Raw genomic sequence first — 22932 nt, forward strand, 5'->3', positions numbered from 1 at the left:
TGTCAGTAGCCTTAGCTGAAAGCTGTTCTTGGAATGTTTACTCCAAGGAAAGACAACCTAGGTCCCTCGATATGTTCTGGACTTAAACATCCTTTCAGCACCAACATGTGATCACTGGCAAGGGATTCTGGTAGTTGTAGTCTAAATATCTGGAGGCAGCAAGTCTTAAAAAAAAGCAATGCTTCATATGGCCTAGATTCTTTATTCATTACTTCTCCCATTGTCTTTTTCCTTGCATCTATCATTAAGTTTTCTTTTTCTTTTTTGGTCACATCATATTAATTTAAATTCAGATACTATAGCATAGCATCAACTTGTTCAACCAAGATCTGAAGGTGCAGAGCTTAATGCCATAGACGTTTAATAGTGGGAATAAAAATCTGAAAGAGTCAAGTGGCATGCCATTTAGCCTTACTCTCCATAAATGCTCCTATTGATGCTTATCACATTCTTTTCAGTATTTCAGTTACTACAGCCTTCTGAAGATAAGTGTGATCTTTTTGTTTCATTCAGTTTCATTTTGCTATACCTTGGAAAAATTATAGTGTCTTGCAAACAGGAAAAATTGTTTGCAAAATCACATCTGATCACCCAGACGTTTTAAATGATTGTACCCTCTACTGCTCTTTTTGAGAGTACTCAATTCATCCTACAGCCTAGTTCCTTTACTAAGCCCTTCACAAAGCTTTAATGATACATAAACAGATTACTGACAAAAAGAGTTTATCTCCAACTCTTATAGTCCTGTTATTTACAGCTTTTGACCTGTCAGCTCCATTCACTCTTCCCATTTAAAATTTGGATAATCTAGATTTCCTAATTTTAACGACCTTAAGATTCTCTTTAGACATTACACAGTAACACAGAGTATTATCTGGGAAGGGTTGTTTAAGGTAATAGAGTGGTTTTTCTTTGCAGCCAAAATCTATAGGAATTGTCAAATTGCATAATTAAAGACTTTCATGTATCAATAGTGATATTAAATATATTATATGCAACAAGTCATTCTTTCACGGGTGCATAGGATACCCTGTCACAAGTCCTGTGTTAGCCCCTTTCCTAGCTTATTCATTAATCCAAAGGTATTATGCATGACACTTAACAGAGTTACTTTACAATGTGTGACTACCAACACGATACCCTTAAACAGTTCTCATTTAAACTCCCTGCTCTTTTTAGTTTCTTAAGCCAGAAAACTAAAAGGGCATTGGTTTGGAAAAGAGATCAGCGTGACAGCAGACCATGTACAAACATTTCTGTACATGTACTTCTACATCAAGTATTCACTTCATTTCTTTGAAATATATAAGTAAAATAGATGTTTTAAGTGCAATAGCATCTAGGCTACATTACACTATATACTTAAGTTTCAGGCAACATTTCTATAAAGAAAACTTTTGTACAAAATCTGTTTGATGATAACATATGTATCTGAAAGAGCATCAGTGAAGAATAAATGATCTACTTGAAATAACTGTTCAGAAATCTACCTCTAGGTAATGTGATTTCAACATATCCAGATGAGACCAGGTCAAGGCATAGATTACCAAGATGATATGCATCTGCTGTTGCAAAGGCTACACATTGCATCACATCCTATGCCAAAAAGAACAAAATTTCCTTTAGAAAACATTTATTTGCCTCAGTCACTAAAGCTGCTATGCTAGAGAGTGCTATGACTCTGGTATACACATGTAAATGCTACACAAACCCCATGTTAGCATTTTGCCACTAGGTGGCTAAAATTTCTATACAGTACTATAATTACTGCTTTTCAAAAATCTTACATTTAAAAAGTTTCAAACAGCATTTAATTCACTGATATAAGAACAGGCAAATAAGATAGGCAGGCTTCATTATTTATTATCTCCTTTGGATCTACTGAGAAAGTTCAAAAACTAGTTCTTTGGAAGATTCCTGAGTTATATTCATTACAAGCTTCACACTATACTATCAATTCTATGCAAATGTAGTTTGGGTACCAGCTCATCTGAATTTAGTTCCAACATCTATCTTTTACCCTCAGTTATTTTGTTAAAGGCCAACACTCAAGATTTGATCCTGTTTGGCCTCTCATTCCCTAAAAGATAAAGTGAAAGATTTATGTTCAAAATGAGGTTATTTCTCCTTATTTCACATAATAGTAGATATTGAGCTATATATTCATTAGAGATTTTTAAAAATCTCTCTACAGTAAGACCTTAGATTTTTATTTTATTTTCTAGAGTGTACATAAAGGTTAATTCTTGCCCTTGCAAAAATAATACTTTTCCCTAAGCACTCTGATTTCCAGCAGGTGGTGCTCATCTTCAGTAAAAAGAATAAATTCCTGTTTCAAATTGGAAATGTTTCATTTGAGTCAGTGTACTATCTGGCAAAAGATTTTGCCATGTGGCAGTTTTTACTCAAAATAACCTTATTCTTTCAACACTAAAATTTGTATTTTCAAGATGGAGAAAAATACCACAACAAAATGATACCTATAAAAGCTTTTTTTTCTCTTAAGCTTCAGTGTTTGCAGAACTGACTTGCTTTGCAGTGACAGCAGAACTTTAGAGCATACTCTACATAGCACAATTCATATACAACCTTCCCTACCTGCAGTGTATCTTCTTGATTAGCAACACTGTATCATTAATCATGCGGAGAAATTTAGACATAATTTCCTATCTAACAATTACAAAAGCATTCCCCAATAGTTATAGTCTTAATATGGGATTGTATTATAAATGTAAATAGCAGCAAGCAGCTGCACATAACATTAATTATTCTAAAGTTATGGCTTGACCTCTCTCCATCAAAAAATAAAATGGAAATAACTTAGCATGGAGACCCAGTTTGGTGTTGTGGTGAAGGCACCAGGCTAGAAACCAGGAGACCATGAGTTCTAGTCCCACCTTAGGCACAAAGCCAGTTGGGTGACCTTGGGCCAGTCACTCTCTCTCAGCCCTAGGAAGGAGGCAATGGCAAACCATTTCCAAAAACGTTGCCAAGAAAACTGCAGGAACTTGTCCAGGCAATCGTCAGGAGTCAACACTTACTCGAAGGCACAAAAATAAAATAAAATAAAATAAAATAAAATAAAATAAAATAAAATAAAATAAAATAAAATAAAATGAACAAACAACCTAGCATGAGGTACAAGGAGCTTATTAAAAAGGAATAAAGCCTCATCTTTATGACAAAAATAATAGCATCTTCTAGCAGCTCAAAGCATAATGTATTCAGTATGGCATAAAAGCTTGTGGATTACAACCTATTTTATTAGATGCATGACATGTTGTCATCCTGAGTTCAGTGTATGGAGATTACCTTAGCTTCAGATGGTAATGGCAGATTAGCTCTAGATGGCTGCTTGGTCCTAGATGCTTTTGGTAGACGCTTAACTGGTGCAATATCTTGATTTGGTTGAATTTTACTAGTTGATAAAACTGAGTAACGTCTACTTGGTGTTTCAGTAAGTGTTCTTATATATTTTAATCTGTGCTCATAACTTGCAGCTTTAAGAGGATGAAGTTCCTTAGATGAAGGACAAGCATCCATAATCAAGTAATTCATAGTTTTTGCTGTAGCACTAATAGTAGTTTGTGGACTAAACCATTTTGAAATGTCCATGCAGTTGCTAGTAAAACTAGAAGTAGCTGCCTCTGGGATGCATAGACTGAAATATCTATTTACTGATAGTAAACTGTTGCTTGATGCTAAATGTCCATATGCAGGGAAGTACCGGCACTGGCTTATTGTGTGTGAAGATCTAGCCAGGAATCCCAATAGTTTCGTTGCCATCTTTTCACTGAGACCTGAATAAGAGAGTTACAGAACATTAATTTTCTAAAAAGGAAAAATATTTTATTGGTTTACAGAAGTAGTAGTCTGCAGGGCATCTTACAAAAAAATAATTATTACAGTTCACTTTGCTTTTGTAATCTCAGCTTCAAAGAAACCAGCAAGGGAGATAACTGTCAGCCCTTCAGGGTAACCCAGATCCAGGGACATAGAGATTCCAGGAATACTGCTTTATTACAGCAAAGTATAATAAGAAAATCTTGAAACTTGCTCTTTGTCCCCTCTTATACTAACAAAACTCTAGGTGGGTTATTCTGAGTTTCTTTCTTATGCTTGCTTCTGCTCTATGTAACTGCTTCTCCATGTCCCTCCTTAAAGGTCCTATTATATCAAGGTCATCTCTAAATTCTTTTAGAATAATAATTTCTCTGTGTTAACCACCATAGGAATTTTAATGACCAAATAAGTATCTAATAATATCCATTCACTGACTGAATAACACCTATCAAGGAATAGATTCTTTTTACTTTCCCTCTTTCAAACATACTTCCTTGGGATGGCCAGCAAAGCACTTGTGCATGCACGCATACATACAGTTGTGCAAAGACTTTGAAACAGCCAGAATGACCCTACCAGATAACATGGCTGCTTTAATGCTTTAAAGTGGGGTACTTTGCTTGTTTCAATGCACTTTGTGAAGCTCTCTTTCAAACACTTTGCACACCCTACTTATTGTACTGAACAAGCTGGAATGTATTCTTACATCTTAGGTTCTCAAAATGTTGCATGGCATAGGCAACCTGGAGGAAAGAGCAGCCAGATCTCAAAATATTTGGGAACTTTCCTGGCAAAACATGATTTGACACTGCAATTAGATCAGCCTCAAATTAAAGAACAGAATAGTCTTGATTTGAAGTCTGGAGAGATGTACGGAAGATGAAATGAAATTCTAGGGAGAGAAAGAATGTTACAAAGTCTTGTACTTCTAAGACCCACCATAGAAATTCTTTGCTACAGAGGAGCTACTGTCCTTTAAAGAAGTGCGTGTGTATGTGCACATGTAAGTCAGGTGCAAATTATTTCCCTGCTTTGCAGATGATTGGACACAGATTGGACATGACGGACTGAAGAACAACCCCAAATGGAAAGAATCTGAAAACACAGCAGATAATGATATTTTATTGCTACTCAAATTATTTCTAATAACCTATTTACAGTTGCACACTTGCATGCAAAAATTTAGACAACTCTGGTCAAATTGACTCTTAATGAATCCTTAAATGAACAGAAACTGACACAACTTCTACACTGTACAAAGTTGATTTGAATGCATACTTACTATTTCTGTGCAGTGTATACACCAGGTGGAAAAGTTTGGACACCTTTTCAGTCAATATTATGTAACACTTCCTTTGGCAGAAATGACAGCTTCCAAGTGTTTCCATAGCTAGCTAAGAGTCTTTTTATTCTTGTTTTTGGAAATTTTCCCAACTCTTCTTTGAAGAAGTAGTCTAGCTCAGAAATATTCTCATATTGTCTTGCATGCACTGCGTATCTGAAGTCTCCCTGCAGATTTTCAATAATATGCACATCTTGGAAATACAAAGGTCATTCCAAATGTTTTACCTTTTCTTTCTGTAAGGACTTCATGCTTGATTTGGGTTTCCAAACCGCTGCACCTGTCATATTCTGCTACCTTATTTTGAATTACTGAAAACCCTCCTTTGGGATGGAGGTCCAAAGTTTAGGAACAGTGACTGAAAAGTCTCTGTAGTTCCAATGAAATAGATCTCAGATGTTGGCAGAATAGAGGGTGTAAGGACGTTAAAAATTCAGATATGCTCATACAGGAGAATTCAGTTTTTCAGATAACCTGGTCCAAAATCATATCACGTTTTTAAATATACTGTGAACTACCTACTTATATACACAATTCATATAATATCAAGTGGTACTTTCAAATGAAATTTGTCTTTTTTTCCCTAGAAGGAACCTACTGGAGGAATGTTTTCACTGAGCTACCCACCTTCCTAGTCAGCCACTATTCACTTAGACCATCTGCAAAGATACAATTTTTTGCATTATTATGCAAAATACATGCATTATTTTACACCTTTTGATATTGAATCATATTTATCTTTATTGTAGTTTGGAAATATTTTGTTCTAACTGTCCTAAATAATTTAATTTTGTCCATAAATCTGATTATTTCATTGGCTGCACCATTTGAGGTTATAACACTAAAATGTTTTCATCCCTCAGTAAAGTCCATTGTTTACATCCCTCCACTATATGAATTGTCATTTATTCTTATTTTCTGCTATCTACTTACCAAAAATTAACGCTAGTATTATTTTGGTTGCTGTTACTAGTGGATTCAACCATAAACTTGCACCTGGCATAGGATACCACAACAGATTAAGTTAAAGGTGAAAGTTTTATATGATCTGAAGAAAAACCAGAGTATCACCACAGATTAAGTCAAAGTCTGCCTTATCTCTTCTTAGATTCATGACAAACTGTACTAGAATATAGTTATTTATAAAATACCTAGAAAACTTTACCTCTATCATAATCAAAACATGCATTCATTTAGATTATAAAAGGCTAACTGAAATTACCATTACTGGAACACTTTCTTATTTGCATATCTTACGGTTTTATTCCTGTCTCAAAAGTATAATGAGCATTTTAATGAGTCAATATGTATTTATTTTCACAATTTATATCCCTTCCAATTCCACAAACTCTAGGTGGCTCACTCTAAAATATAATTGCCATAAAAATCAATTTAAAACAGCAATAACAACAACAAAGCCTGGCAAAATAACAGCAGGAATCATCTAGCCTCAAGGGGTAGGGTATTTCAGAATGATAGACAAAGCCTCCCTCTGAGCCCATACTCCTCTAATAGTCCAAGGGAAAGGAATATGAAGCATTACTTCCTGACCAATCATAGAAAATGGACAGAGTCTGTTTGGAGAAGACAGTCCCACAGATAACACAGAAACAAGCCATATAGGCTTTCTAGGTCAAAACCAGTTCTTTGAATTGTAGCCAGAAACATACTTGTAGTCAGTAGAGCACCTGCAATACAGGCATAGTACTCTCACATTTTGTATCAGCTGAAGTTTCTGGGTACTCTTCAAAAGCAGTCCCAAATAGAGGGACTGCAATAATCCAGTCTTGAGGCACTGGGGGCACAAATGACTGTCATTAAGACCTTTCACTCCAAAGAGGTCTGCAACTGGTGCACCAATTGAAATTGGGCAAATGCTCCACAGCCCTGGTTTCAAACCATGATCAAGCAGAAGTCATGGTAATCATGTTTCTAGTAATAAATCAGTAAATCTCTGGAAGAGTCTGTTCCATTTAGAAATGCTTTTTAAAAATATGCTTCCTTTAATTTACCGAGTAACACTATCTCAGAATGCTCTCTGACTTCTTATAGCACAGAGTCATATTGTGTCCTCATGTAGGCTTCAGTTATATTATACTGCTGTGTTCTTTCAAAACATTCGAACTCACCCATTTTGGATTGCAGGTTTCCAGCATTAGCCCCGAACAGTTATCAATGGCATCATTTTCCACCTGTATTTCATGTGCATTTTTCCCTTATGCCCTTTAACTTCTTTAATCATGAGTTATATTGATACACTGCATTGGTGGGATGTAAGCAACAGAATGCTGGCTTGCAAGGTACTCTGAAGCGTGATTTGGTGTCATTCTGGTTGTTATGAGCGAGTATGAAAGTATAGCCTTGTGACAGTTAAATGTTACATTTCAGTGAAAGGTGATAATGGAAATATTAGAGTTGAGTTCTGAGAAATATTGTATAACATTCTGAATGAATATGATCCTGGGGAAAAATTATTCTGTTAGATGGCATGAATGAATGGATGGGAATCACAAAGTACAGAAAAAGTGATTGGGAGCTTTGGAAACCTAAGGATGAATGAGAACAGTGGCTGTTTGGTGGATGTCTGCTTAAAAAATGTCTGTTGGTTTGTTTTTTTTTAAATATGTCGTTTAAGCATAAGTCTATTCAAATATACACATGGCAAATAATATATAATATAATATAAAATAAAATAAAATAAAATAAAATAAAATAATATAATATAAATATAAAAGCATGTATGGGAGTGCTAATGATATACAGAAAAGTAAAACTGGAATGAATGCTTTAAATGTTAGTACCAAGGGAAAAATATGAAAATGAAATAATACATTTATGAGAATATTAAAAAATGTCAGGTTGCAGGTACACATAGTATAACTGGAAAATTTTTAAAATATGGATGCAATTCTGCAACTTGTTTAACATGCATATGAAGACACAAAGATTGTTTTGGGCATGATGGCTGCATAGAGGGATAATAATGGCATTCTTCCAAAGGAAAAAGTGCATGCAAAAAATATAGGGAAATTTGTTAAGTATTACTGGGAAGATGTTTTGCAGAATTCCAAATGAAAGGATACAGGAAGTGACAATGAGCAACATTTGCGAAGAGCAGTATGAATATGCCAGCCAAGGGAGTTCAGACCATAATTTTGCTCCTCAGTAGCTCAATGAGAAAATATGTTTACTGTATATTTACTGTTTTAAAGAAAACATGGTAAAGTGAATAAGCTTGAATTGTGAAATGGTTTGCACAAATGTGCAACAGAATGTAGGTTGCTGTATGGGATAAGATTGGTATATGATTTATTTATTTATTCAATTTGTATGGCCCTCCCATCTCACCTGACTGATCTCACAACTGATAAAAAAACCCAATCCAATAAAAAGTTAAAAACCAATATACAAGCATATAAAACCATCAATAATCACTTTAAAACAAAAATAACCATGGTAAGCAGCAATCCATCCTTGTGCCAGCTCAACACAGCCATTGTAAAAGCTCCCCATCATTGCTGGAACGCCAAGCATGGTGGCAAAGTCAAGGGCCTTCAGGGCCTTCCTAAAGGCTGGGAGGATCAGGGCCAACCTAAGTTGCAGGGGAATAGTGTTCCAAAGGGCAGGTGCCACTGCAGAAACGGCTCTCTTCCTGGGTGCTGCCAGATGGCACTCTTTCCTAGATGGGACGTGTAATGTGCTGCCCTTGCCGGTCCTGATGGGATGGTTAGATATAACTGGGTCCTCTCAAGGCAGTCCCTCAAATGAGGAAGTAAAGCATGAGTAAGAATAAAGCCTAGTGAATATTTTATCATTGAGCAGGGAGTATGACAAGGAAGTGTGAAGACCTCTTAGGTGTTTGACTTGTGTATAAATGTACAGTACAGTATAAGGAATGCTTGAAATGAAGCCAGAAGTGCATTAGTGTGTCTATGTATATGCACTTTTCTACAAAGATATTGCCATGTTGTTGGCTGAAAACCTGTGTTGCACAAAATGCTAGATCATATAACAGGTTCAAGTGCTGCATCTTTTTGAAGTTAAATGCCAATAGTGTAGTACCATCTTGGTTCAAATGAATTCATTTCCTTTAACCCATGTTCAGGACCAACATGACCCAAAACATTTCCTTGTATAAAAATTTAACCTCATCATCCTACACTATCACCTTGTCCATATACTGAGACTCTTCAAATTTATCTGTCTTGTTGGTCCTGAACATGATACAACAAGTATTTCAAAGAAAGTTATCTCATAAGCCACAGCTTTCAATCTCCTATTTAGAAACGTAATTTTGGCTTCCAAGATGTCAAGATCATATTTCCTTGTATCTCTAAAACCAGCATGCACTCCACTCCATCAGTATTTTCCTGATGTATTATATGTGCAGTCTTCAGACCTGACAGACATTTTATCATGTGGGCTACATACCCATAACAAACCCAACTATCCATTTCTCTAATGAGCACTAGGAGCAAAGTAATCATATTTGGATTATTTGGACCTGTGGCAATCTGCATTCAGGCCTGGACATAGAATGGAAAGAGCACTGGTTGTAGTCAGAGTTAACTTTTGCAGGACTTGTAGGGAGGGAATGTGACCATCCTTGTACTGCTGGACCTCATAGCAGCCTTCAATCCTATCACCCATGCTATACTTCAGTAGTTCCTTTCTTTCCTGAGTGGGGCCAATCAGTGGTTGTAGGGAAAGAGAGACTGGACCCTTGGTCTCTGTTATAGCATGCCCCAGGGTTTTATTCTTTATCCTATCCTATTTAATATATACATGAAACTGCTGAGGAAGTAATCCATAAGTTCAAGTTGAGGGATCATCAATAGGCAGATGAAGCCCTGTTATATATCTCTACCTTTAATCCAATGGGAGATGTGCCAGAAGTTCTCATTTGATGTCTGGAGGCCTGTAAAGGCCTGGATGGGAAAAGATAGGCTCAGACTTGACCCAAGGAAGTTAAGAATGGCTGTTGATTGAGAAACCTACTTGACTGCAGTACAATACTAACAATGACTCTTAAGGGGGCTAGTAGAGAGAGAAATGCTTGCAATCTTGGGTCCTTCTGGCCTTATAGCTCCTGCTAGAAGAGCAGATGGAGGCTGTGGTCAGGAGGGCCTCTGCTCAGATGCAGGTAACATAGCCTTGCTGGAACATGATGCATTGTGAACAATTCCTTGTACCCTTTGTTATTTCTTGCATGGATTATTGTAATTCACTTTACATGGAGCTGCCCTTGAAGACCACTCAGAAACTTCAACTAGTACAAAAAAAGTACCCTGTGTGCTTATTAGGCAATCACACTACTAGTTACTGGTACATTTCTGAGTGTAATTCAAGGTGCTGCTTGCCACTTTTACAGCCCCGCTGGTGCATTTCTGGATGCTATTGAAGATGCTGTGGGGGCTCCCCTCCTCTAGAAAAGTTAAGATGGCTCTCAGCACCATGACCTTTTGGAAGCTTATAAAAATGTAACTTTTCCAGGGGACCTTTGGCAGTGTTATTATTGCCTGTAATATTATGATTATTACTTTTATTTGTTTTAATTTATTAGTACCTGTACATAGCCTACAGTCAGTTAGGACCAAGGCAGTAGATAAATTACACAAATAAATAATAAATATATAAATAAGCTAATTGAATTATTCTACACCCAAGTGATCTATTCTAGTCTCATGCTGGATCAATGTCTGGAAGCAATAAAGAGCTGGACAAGGACCAATAAATGTTAAATGAATCTCAACACGTACTATAGATTGTTGGTTCTCAGGTGCAGGAACTGGCTAATCATACTATTTTGGATGGAGTCACCTTAACAGTTTGGGACTAATTATCAAAAGAAATATTTTACAACAACCTGAGCCTGTTCTTAGATCTTAGGGTTAGGCCTTTTTGCTGTTCCATTAGTAGGAGAGTGCATTGAATATGGACACAAAATGCATTCTTCTCAGTTGAGGAATCCAGAAAGTTGAATGTTTTTTCTCTAAAAGCATTGTGTTGCCTAAGTCACTGACCATTCAGTAAAAAGTCTAAATTTTATTAGGTATGAGGTTCTACTTTAATGAATCTACAGTACCTGTGGTCCCTATTACTGGGGTATATTTCATCTCTACTGTCACATATTTTCATTAAAAATGGAACACATATGAAAGCAAAGCAATAGTTTAGTACCTGCATTCTGAAATACTTTCAAGAACTGTTTAATGCAGACCCCATAGGAGTAACATAATACACAAAACTCAGTGGGCTGTACTGTCTACTAATGGCTGCAGCTAGTATACCAAACAGTGTATCATCTTATCCTCTCCCAGAGCTCACATTTTAGCTTGATTAAATCCCATCCAGACGTCTGCCCAAACAGTTCACTGGGTTCTCATTTAGTTCACAGGCAAAGAATTTAGTACTATAATTTGGTGTACGAAACTGCATTGCTCACAATGCCTTGCCAGCGGGGGCTGGCGGAAAGTGAAACCTCATAGCATCAGGACCCAAGTTTGCCGGCTACCGATCTAGCTTTGTTTCGTCCATCAGTTTGCTGACGACGTAACACCTCACAACTCTTGAATATCTCGTCGAAAGGGACTCAACCCCGAAAAACTCTGTAGGTAGATATTTATAGGGAGGAAGAATTGTCCTAATCTTCCGAAATTCATCTCATTAGGAAGTGAGTCCCGCTACCAAACAGTGCAATTACAACCTTGACGACGTCCAGCGCTCATCTGATTTAAAATCTAAACCTCTTCCTAATTCGAGTCATGAGGGGGAAACAATAGCGTCCCGAAAGCACCCACTCCCCTTCCATTTCAGCCAAACTTTGATTCCATTAGAAAAATGGAAACTAAGCAGCCCATTACAAAAGGCGTCTCCTTCCTCACACCTCCGTCAGGCCCTGACATGGAGTGACCCGCCCAGGGAGGAAGGTCCCCGGCTTCTCTAGCCGACTGGTCACTGCCACTTTCAAGGGACAAATGTACTCGACGCTCAAGCTCCACTACTAACCTGTCTCCCAAGCCCGCTCTCGTCTCTTACGGTCGGCAAAACGCAGTGACGACCTCGCCCCTTTCCGCCACATGGTCGGTTCGCCCAATCATGTTCTCCGCCTCGCTTCTCTTTGGACCAACCCCCAAGAGCGCGGAAGAAGCTCGCGCCTCGCCGTCAGGTGATCTCACGTAGACTTCCGCCTCGTTTCCGCAGCTCGCCCGCCGCGTCCCTCTGACCAATAAACACACCAAGCCACCGACCAATAGGAATGAGAGCTGGCTCGGAAGTTGCGCGATCGGAGCCTGCGGGGCTGAGGTCATAATGATTAAAATGGCGACGCCGCAGTTAGTGGGGTTACCGGCTTCTCTTACGGGCAAGTTCAAGGGGTGCGTTTCTTCTGTCGCCGGCTCCTTGCAGTTAGGAGATGGGAGGGGCGCAGGAATAAAGCATTGGGGTCGGAGCGTCACAATGGGAAAAGTTTCTGCCCGGGTGTTTTTGAAATCCCCTTTCCTGTTCCTCTTTGGGGCTACTTGCTTGAATTGCGGAGGCTTCTAGGATTTTCTGGGAATTCCCAAGGGAACCAGGTTTCGGAAGGCTGTGCCAGTTTGGTTATTGCTCTTTTCGGCTATATTCCGGTGACATACTTAACTTACCCATCGTTAAATGAACCATGGTGTGCTCAGTGTTCAATTTTTGTGGGTTTGCACAAGGCACTGAACCATAAACTAATCCCAGCAGTTTCAGGGTAATACTGCAAATCTTCCTTTCCTTAATTTAAAAGTGACCATGTATAATACACCAGCTGTGTTTATGTTGTTCACGATTGAGTTGCTGGTTGTTACAATCAAGCAGATGTCACAATCTTTTGCAGAAATTATAAAAGTGCAATCCTGTTAGATAGTGGCTTGTGCTATGCAATGTTCCAAATTTTATATTTCTATTTATTGGAAATGTATCAGTAATTTAATTATTCCAGTCAGCCAGTTCATTCCCAAGAGTTGCTTTGGTCTAATGATTAAAGGCGCAGGGCTGGAAAGCAGGAAACTCTGACTTCTAGTCCTATCTTAGGTGCAAAGCCAACTGGGGGACTTTGGGCCAATCACTCTCTCTCAGCCATAGGATGAAAGCAATGGTAGACCACTACCGTAAATCTTGCCAAGAAAATTGCAGAGACATATATGGCCTGTTCACCCGGAACAAAATATTTACTGTGCAGAACAAGCACATTAAGATTAGGGTAGTGAATTTTTTTATTTTGAAAGTTTGGAGCCTTGAAGGTTCTGAAATTAGTGTACAATTTATTACATTTTATGCTTTATTAGGCACCCTTATTTTTAAAGCTGGAAGGTTCTGATACTATGAACTGATTGGTTAGACTTAAATTGTACACTAATTTCAGACCCTTCAAGGATCCAAACTTTCAAAATAAAAAATTCACTACTCTAACTCATTTGGTAATATTCAGGCTATTTACAAGACTGAAATAACATTGTTTTGTATTTTTACAGATCTTTTGCATATAATACAATTAAAGACAGGCTGCCTCTCATCCTGACACGTGTTATTGATACTTTGCATCGACATAAACATGAATTCTTTGAAGAACACGGAGAAGTAAGAAACTTGACCATTTCTGTTTTATTCTTATATGAATACAAATGTTAACCCTACTTACTGCTTTCTATACTTAATTCTGTGTACCTTAGAAATAACTTTTCCTGATTCAGATATCATGCAAAGGCTGTCCTGGATTGGCCATGGTTTGTTTTGTCTAGTATCATCTTCTCATTTATTTTTCTAATCTTTTCTAAAGTCTTCTAAACTAATCACTATCAGTATCTTGTAGTAGGCCATTATGCATGAACAGGTAAGTGCATTTTATGGTCTACAACTGTTACTAATCAATTTCATTGAATGAACCTGAACTCTAGTATCACTAGAAGGGGAAAATGTTTTTCTCCTCTTTTGATGAATGGTTCTCTGTGTTATTATCTTACTGGGTTATACCCCTTCTCTGTGTCAGTTTCTTCAAAATTAAAAAAAGTTCCAGATGCTTCTTTTCCTAGGAAAGATGCTCAACTCCCATTTATTTTATCATTCCTTCATACACCAGATTTTCATTAGATTATATACCATATAGCCAACATCTCTTTCTTGATCAGTGACCAGCACTTTATAAGCTATCATAGAATGTAAAGGTTGGAATAAATCTTTGAGATAATCCAGTCAAACCTCCTACCTGGGGCAGAGATCCACTACTACAGCATCCGAAAGAGGTGGCCAGTGCCTGCCACCTGTCAAGACAAGTCTGTCCCCCCCCTCCCCCCACTGCTCACACCTATCCTATATTTATGCCTGTGATTCTTCCTACCCATATGTGAAACTTTGCATTGTCTTTGTTGAAATTCATGTTGGCTGATTTTTGGTCAGTCACCCAGCTTCAAGATCCTCCTGAAGCTTGGTGCAATTTTCTGTAAGTGTTTGCTTATCCCCAATTTCTGTCATTTGCAAATGTGATAATTGTATTTCCTGATCCCTCATCCAAATCAGTTATAAATATGTGGAACAGCACAAGGCCTACAGCCATGGCCTGTGATATTCCATTTAATGTGAAGACGTTGATGTGTGCTAAGTAAGATAGTTCAACCTATCAATGTATATATGTAGCTTTATGTCTTAATAAGCATTGCATTGAATCTTATTTGCTGTTTTGTTGCCTATTTACTCAAAGATATCCATTTAAATAATGTGAGGGACCCTTAACAGTCCTAGTCAGCAAGGGCAGTTTGGAGGAATTCTGGGAGATATAGTTCAGCAACATCTATCCTAGCTTTTGAAATTCATTTTGCAATTTAGTTCCATTATATCTGCTGCTTTCGTCTCATCTTAGCATTTCATGTGATCTCTTGGTTTCCATTTTTTCTTGAGATATTTGTTTTCAGTTTTGTGGATAATGGGTCAATTTTTGTCCTATATCATTCCTTTTATTTTAATTAGTGATAAAAGGGTATTAAGTATAGTGTTCTGACTTTGGATCATTTCGGTTTGGGGATAGTAAGAACAAATATTTCAAGATGTTGCTCTGGACTATGACAGAATACTGCCATTATTTTAGAGACCAAAACTGCTTTGAGAAAGTATTAATCTGTGTAAGAGTGAATACTGGAAACTAAGTTGTGCTGAAAATAAAATAATGTAACTATTTAAAGAGGTTATTTTTTTTCTAGAGGGCTGTAAAACAAGAAGAATGGGGAAAGAATCTAGATAGCAAAGATTTGGCTTCCTCTCACTGATGATTTGCTTGTGAGGAAAAAAAATTGCCATAGCGGGGTCCGTGTACTTCTGTGCAACTGTGTGGGTGTTATGATAATTCATACAGTCTGCTTGATTTTTTCATTTATTTAGCCTCTCCCAATTTCCTTTGTAGGGTTGATTGTCAGTCACATTGCATAAGCGTCTAGCTTCTTATCAAGCTGCATTTTTTCATAAAATGTCACTTTGCTATCATCCATAAACTCTTGTATGTCTGTGTATCTGTGGTATCTCCAAAATTATATAAACCACTACCGTATTTTTATTGTTTCAGCTTGCTTTGGAACTCATAAACACTCAGTTGCTTAGAGGGGACTGTTTTGGGGCTTTTCTTTTCATTTCTAAGTAGCTGGCCATTCTCTTTTCCAAGATAGTCTGTGCTATTCATTCAACAGCTAATGGGCATACTCGGTATTCATTTTCTGGATCATTGATATTTCAGTCTTGTTACATTGTAGACTCATTTTGGCTGTATCCTTATTAGCATCCAACTGCTAAATTTTACCAATAGAAAGGTAGCGGTAATTTACGGTTGTTAATTGATTTGGCAAAATTCACTCCAGAGAAAAGAACAAGAGAGTGTAGTTAATTCTATCAAACCTCTTGACTGGTGAAGTTAGAAGTAGAGAAGAAACTATTTTTTAATGTTACATCTTGGATAAAGTTAAACACCATAGCTTTTCTTCTTTATCTAAAGGTTGAAAATTAAATTAAGATTTTTTTTAAATGCTGAGAGTTCTATATATCTGTAAATATCCTTATTCTGTACTGAAAATGTGGTATTTTTAACACTGTTCAGACATTCAGTCACTTCTGACTCTTCATGAACTCCTAGGCATTTCCTCAATACTGTATGTATGTATTTATTTATTTATTAAATTTATATGCCACCCATCTCCCCCAGAGGGGATTGTTAGTACTTCCTTCTCTTAAGTCCTTGTAAGTTCATGTTCATGATATCAGTAACAGTATCCAACTTTCATTTCTTCTCTTAGCCTCCTTTGGTTGCTTCCTATTATTCTAAACATCAGGGTCTTCTGTAATGACTCCTGCCTTCAGATAACGTGTCCAAAATATTTAAATTTAGCTTCTGATTAATTCCATTGAGCAGTTTTACTTAATGCAGTTCTGAATAATTTGTTCTTCTTGTGGGCCAAGCTATTCTCAACATTTTTCTCCAGCACAAATTAAAGTATCATTTTTTCTTTGTTCAGACTTTCTGATGATCCAGCTTTCCTAATCATGTTATAATTGAGAAAAGCAATGCCTTGACAGTATGTACTTTTCTTTTAAGTCTGATATCTTCCGCACTTGAACATTTTGCCTAGCTCTGTCATAGTTTTTCCCTCAAGCAGCAAAATTTCTTTTTATTTCATGGCTACTGTCATCTTCACTGTACAGTTTTGAGCCTAGGAAGGTAAAGTTTGTTACCCCTTCAACTTTTTCTATGCCTATTTGCATTGGGTTGGGTTTCTCTGTTGACATAATCTGTCCCTCTCTCTTCCGTATGGAATTTTGCACACTCTTCTTTCTCCTTCAAGAAGATATTTCTTGAGTATTGAACATTTCACTTTTGCCTTCCTTCAGTTATTTTCAACATAACAGCAGACAGCCATTTCATATTTTTGCATTTTGGGATAGTTTTGCTTGCTTCATCTTGAATGATATTACATTAAAGAATTCTTCAGGCATTCTAATTATTAAATCAAATCCAATAAATCTATTCTTACTTTCACCCCAAAATTATATGAAACATTACTGAGATTGGGTCCTGTTGGTCCAGTAATTTTGTTTCGTTTGGTAGAGAAGGAGTTTGTAGCATCTCAATTACAGTCAGCATGAAGTCCTGTTTTTGCTGACTTAATGGAGCTTCTCCAACTTTGCTTTCAGAGTATGTAGTTTACTTTTGGCGTGATCCATTCAGTGATGTTTGTATCATCATCTTTTAGATTATTGGAAGAAGGTATTTGTTATAAATATAGAATCTTACAACACATATTGGTTTCTCCCACTTTGTGTCACATGCTAGGACCAAATTTTCTGGTAATTCCAAATGCTACTGTATTTTCAGTTTTAGCATTCCAGTAATGTGCTGCTTCTTCTGCATTTCTGATTGGAGCATAGACTTGGAACATTGTAACAATGATTAACTTGCCTGGGACTCAAGATCATTCTACCAATTTTAGAGGTTCTATCTGAGTACTGACATCTTTTTGTTAATGATGGCTTCCTTATTTATTCTGTGTTTTTTCTTATCTGCAGTAGGTGATCTGATGCACTTTAGATGTGAATGAAAATGTTTAATCTTGACAATACAGTACTATACTGACAATATCAAGTTTACCTTGTTGATGGTTCTGACATTCCACATACCAGTGGTATACTTATCTTTGTAGCATCATATGTTCATTTTCCCTATGGTCACATCAGGAGTTGGACATCCTTTCAGCTTTAATCCAGCCACATCATAACTGCCAGTGCTATTCACATTTCTCCTGTAGCTTAAGGGATATCTTATGGCCTGGGGGCTTATCTTTCAATATCATGCTGGCCTTGCCCTGGTTTTGATGACCATTTGGTAAAATACTGGAATGTGTTGCCATTTCCTTCTTCAATGGATTGTGTTCAATCTAATCCCTCAAATGTGACCTGCCTGTCATGGGTGAGCCTTTTGGGTGTGCATATTTCCAATACTATATCTCATAACATCATTGGGATGCACAAACCCCATCACCAGCACAAAGTGATGATTCATGAAAGGTATGTTTAATTTACCATTGTCTTATTGTTTGCCACTGCCCTACTCTTATATCCAGTTTATGTAAGCATTAAGTATAAAGAACCCTCTTTTTAAATCTACCAGGTTTTTATTTTACTCTTGAGACCATATTTATTCACTTGCTTCAGTGTTCAGTGCAGCACAGATAATCATTTGGTTATTAATTTAATTCATTATGGTCTCTAAAATGTTTGTCACACTGAGCTGTGGGTCTGGATATTTTTAAGTCTCAACACCAATATTTTAAATATGCTTAAACGATATGTATTAAATATGATTTATTAAAATGTAAGTTTAGCAAGCACAAATACTTGAATTAAAAGCATTATTCTCACTTTATTTTAGAAAGGCATTGAAGCAGAGAAGAAAGCTATAGCCTATCTCTCCAAGTTACGGAATGAGTTGCAGACAGACAAGCCACTGATTGCACTGAATGATAATCTCCCTGATACCCCTCTATGGAACCAGTACTTAGAATATCATCAAAATATATCAAATGAACCACCAAGCTGGTTTCAGTCTCCTTGGTTGTATACAGAGTGTTACATGTATCGTAGAATTCATGAAGCTCTTATTCAGAGGTAAGTTTGTGTAATGTTGGCTCTTTTTGTTTGATTTAAATATTTGAGAAAAAGAAAATAAAAATACCCTCAAGTCAAGCTTGATCCATGCAGTTCTCTCAGCAACAGTTCAAAAAGTATTTGCTATTGCCTTCTAATTAATTAGGTTATCTAATTTTCCAGCCCTGAAATTCCAGTACTAATCAGGTTTGACTTGTAGCTTCTGAGGTCAGCCAGGGTCCCATTAAGTACAAGGGGCTAATAAATAGCATTAATTTTAGTAATATCTTGCTAAAAATGTTGAAGGACTCTCTGTACAAACTTTTATTTGTACAGATTGGTAAGCAAACATAAGCAAGTTTCATTTACTGTGGTTTCAGTCTTGTTTGAAATGAGATTCCAGGTCCCATTAAATCCACATCAAATCATGGTGAGCTTGAGCAAAGACTCAGACTCACATTCACTTGCTGTGACTGAACTAGAGAAGGACTTTGTCAGAAAACTAATCTGAGCAAAACTGCAGTGTAGTTTAGGATTGCATGTGAAGTGAACCTGTTTGGTAGTTCAAATCAAATTAGAAACTATAAATAATGAAATTTCTGTCTTGTTTGTTCACTCATGCAAAGATGCTTCATAGCCCTGTTGTACTTTCTCTTACTTATTTGTTAGAATCCAATGGTTGATCAGTGGAATAATATGAGTTTATATATACCTTTTTTGATAAATACATCCCTTAGTTAAGCATTCCTTTAATTATTTTAACCAGTGGAAGCTGATAAGGAACAACAGGAACATTAAGATGTGTGGGGAGGTAAAAGTATTTTAGTTTATTTAATGTACATTAAAACAAGGAATATATGTCCATATGTATATATGAAGGAATGAGGGGGAAATTTTAATAATAAATTAAGCTGTTCTCAAACCCATTTCAACCTTCCTGTGATCAAATGAAAGCTCTTTCATCAAACATGGAACAAAACTGTATAGGCTCCCAAGATAGATTACTACTGAAAAATATTAAATATAAAGATATTTAGGTATCATTGAACATGTTAATATAATCTCATGCTGTGCATTCCTAACAAAGATTTGGAGTTGAGTCAAAAATAGTTAATATGATGTTGTGCTATGTGATAATACAGTCTGAAGGAGAAGAGATTTAATATGCATGTGTTTTGGGATACTAATGATGTCAAAAACTAATCTAAAGAACATCTTTTGTTTAGTCCACCCATCAGCAATTTTGATGTATTTAAAGAAGAAAAGAATCATGCTTTCTCTGAGTCTCAGCAAGCTATGATTGTTTTAAGTACTTGTCTCCAACAGCTGTTGAAAAATATAGATGACTTTGATGAAAAACGTTTGAAAGAGGAGCTTTGTAAGCTGATTCAGGTAAAATTGGTGCTTGTATATATTCCCTTATTTTGGAAGCTGTAAGCAATACCATGTTTCCAGTGAGAACTACTGCAAAACTATACATACTATCAGAATAGGTTTTTAAAATGTTGTTTTTAACCTTAGCCTAAGTAACAAATAGTATAACAACTGTTCAAAATATTGATTAAAAGCTAGGGATATGCAAAACTTCTTGGTTCAGGATCAGAATGGGAATGTTCTGATTTTTTTTTAGACCACACCAATCCAGTAATGGTTCAATAATTTTTCAGACATTTGGGAGGAAGGTGTACAGTATGCCATTCCCCCCTTCTTTGCAAAGTAAGTAATAGAATTGCAGCTTGCGGTGGCAGGCTATTGGGTTGGAGTTACCAGATCAAAGAATTGCCTGATTTACTGAAATTAACAAGCAATCTTTTCTTCTTTAGGTTTCATTATGGGGCAATAAGTGTGATCTATCAATTTCAGCTGGGGCGGATAATTCTCAGAAGTCTGACCCATTACAATCTGTGGAAGAATTAAAAACTTTCATCTTGGTGGATCACATGGAAAAACTTTGGTCACTGCTTATAAACAAAAAGAAAAACAAAACACCAACTAGACTTGACGTGGTCCTGGATAATGCTGGTTTTGAACTCATTGCTGATCTTGTTTTGGCTGACTTTTTGTTATCCTCAGAATTGGTTACTGAAATTCATTTCCATGGGAAAAGTATTCCATGGTATGTGTCAGATACTACAAAGCATGACATGGATTGGACAATTGAACAAATGAAGTCAGCTAATCATAAGTGGATGTCTAGATGTGGTGTCTCCTGGGAGGGCTATATGAAAAAAGGTGTTTGGATTTATCATGATCATTTGTTCTGGACTTTGCCACATGAATTTTCTAGTATGGCTCAGATTGCTCCCGATTTATACACTGAGTTACAGAAATCAAGTTTGATTATTTTCAAAGGTGATTTGAACTATAGAAAGCTAACAGGTGACCGAAAATGGGAATTCACAGTGCCATTCCATCAAGCCTTGAACAATTTTCAGCCTGCACCACTCTGCAGCTTAAGAACATTAAAATCCGATACTCAGGTTGGTTTGAAACCTGGGCAAGGTGAACAGCTTATGAATATTGAACCTGAGTGGATGATAAATGGGAAATATGGAATAATTCAGTTTGATGCTACTTCCTGATAGATTTGCAAAGTATGAAGAATGGCACTGTGTTAAAACATGATTTTGATGGTCTAACCTGGAAGGCCACTGATTTTCAGTGTGCACTATTTTCTTCCAAGAGCCTTGCTGTTATTTTTAAAGTGAAATGCAATTGTGACCTCTTTTAAATCATCAGAAAGATTCAAATTTGTCCTCTAGCATACTTTATTTTTAACTAATATAGAACAAGAGGCAACAGCCAAAGGTACTATATTAGTTGACATGCATTTGACCTCTGCTGTTTTAACATAAAACACAATGCCGCTTGAGCTTGATCTTGTTCAGAAAAACTGATGTTAAATAAAATGAATTCTCAAATGGCAAAACTAAAGGCTTTGAATAAATTATCCAGTATGAGAACTACATGCATTGTTGCACAGCATTAAAAAGAAATAATCCAGCAGTGAGTGCCCTTGTGTCTTCAGGCTTGCTGTGCCAATAAACATTGTAGGCAAACTATCATCAGAGACAGAAGGCTTTGCCATGACAGACTATCTGTCAAGGTGGTAGGACTACATCTTCTCATCTGCCTGCCTTCTCATTCTCATTTATATTATTAATGGCATGGTAGGAGAATGGGAAAAATTCTAGGAAGAAGTAGGAAGAATCCCAGAAATGGAGAAAAAAGGAAAGAAAATGCAAAAAGCAAGCAAGTATTCTTTATCTTGTCTGGGTTAAGTGGAATCATGGTTAACAGCCATGGGGGATATTTATTTATACATTAGACTATTTGTTCTACAGTTTAGGTAATGACAACTAACTATAAATTTATTACCTAATCTGTAAATAAATTTATCCCATGGCTGTTATAATGATTCCACCTAAGCCTGGTTGGTGAGTTATAATGTAAGCATTACAGAACTGTTTATCACTGCCATACATCTTTAACTGCAGTTTGTTCCTCAAGTGTTGTAATGGTTTTTTTAAAGGCGTAACGTTTATTTTTTTCAAACCGTTATTGTGCATATGCTTATGAGAATATTTTGATGTGGCTTTTATCAAGTCACCTGATAAGGCAGATACCGTAGCAGAACTATATATCTGATTCTGTATCTTAAATCAGAAAATATTTCTGAAACAAAGTTTTATAGTGTTCTTTTGATTATTTAATGGAATCCAGTAAATCTTATCCTCTATGTTGGACCACAGGAAATAGTGGAAGTTACAATCTGACATATGAAGCTTGGGAACGTTATTTTGAAAGAAGAGTCTTTGTTTTAGGCCTGTGTTCTCACCACCCATTTTGGTCTTGCTTTAAAATTACCTAGGTAACTTCTTCCTTCACTTGGAAAAGAATGTTCAGTTCACAGAATGTTTCTTTTATTTTTAATTCAAGAAAATGGAATTGTGTTGCTAAAGTTTTATTACTTTGATATCTTGATAGCCATAACAGGAGTGGGCAGCTTTTTTTTTTCCTCCTCCTGTGAAGGGTCTCCTTCCCTTAGGACAGGGTTCCTCAACTTCAGCAACTTTAAGATGGGTGGACTTCAACTCCCAGAATTC

The 22932-nt window shown here is 36.7% G+C and overlaps 2 protein-coding genes across 8 annotated transcripts in view; one reads left to right on the plus strand and one right to left on the minus strand.

Moving 5' to 3' along the window:
* The window catches only part of RMND1 (required for meiotic nuclear division 1 homolog), a 32435-nt gene extending 20109 nt beyond the window's left edge, over positions 1 to 12326 (minus strand). For all 7 annotated transcript variants that reach the window (XR_015796453.1, XR_015796451.1, XR_015796450.1 and 4 more), the window contains exons 1-3: positions 12194 to 12326; positions 3313 to 3800; positions 1491 to 1596 (exon numbers count right to left, since the gene is read on the minus strand). Coding sequence is in view for 2 of the 7 variants with exons in the window: in XM_007432681.3 (XP_007432743.3) it covers positions 1491 to 1596; positions 3313 to 3800; positions 12194 to 12266 (667 nt within the window). In the remaining 5 variants the exon portion in view is untranslated. The remainder of the gene's footprint in view (positions 1 to 1490; positions 1597 to 3312; positions 3801 to 12193) is intronic.
* A 111-nt stretch (positions 12327 to 12437) lies between these two features.
* DCPH1 (damage control phosphatase 1) lies at positions 12438 to 22886 on the plus strand. The gene is made up of 5 exons (XM_007432680.4): positions 12438 to 12561; positions 13684 to 13789; positions 18612 to 18847; positions 20053 to 20218; positions 20650 to 22886. Exons 1-5 carry the CDS (start codon positions 12497 to 12499, stop codon positions 21406 to 21408), a joined length of 1332 nt encoding a protein of 443 aa, XP_007432742.1. The 5' UTR covers positions 12438 to 12496; the 3' UTR covers positions 21409 to 22886.
* Positions 22887 to 22932: the final 46 nt, after the last annotated feature.

This window comes from Python bivittatus, unplaced genomic scaffold (genome assembly GCF_059951505.1).
Source record: "Python bivittatus isolate LINGU-HERP-01145 unplaced genomic scaffold, Pbiv_v1 ctg000020_np1212, whole genome shotgun sequence".
Taxonomy (NCBI): domain Eukaryota; kingdom Metazoa; phylum Chordata; class Lepidosauria; order Squamata; family Pythonidae; genus Python; species Python bivittatus.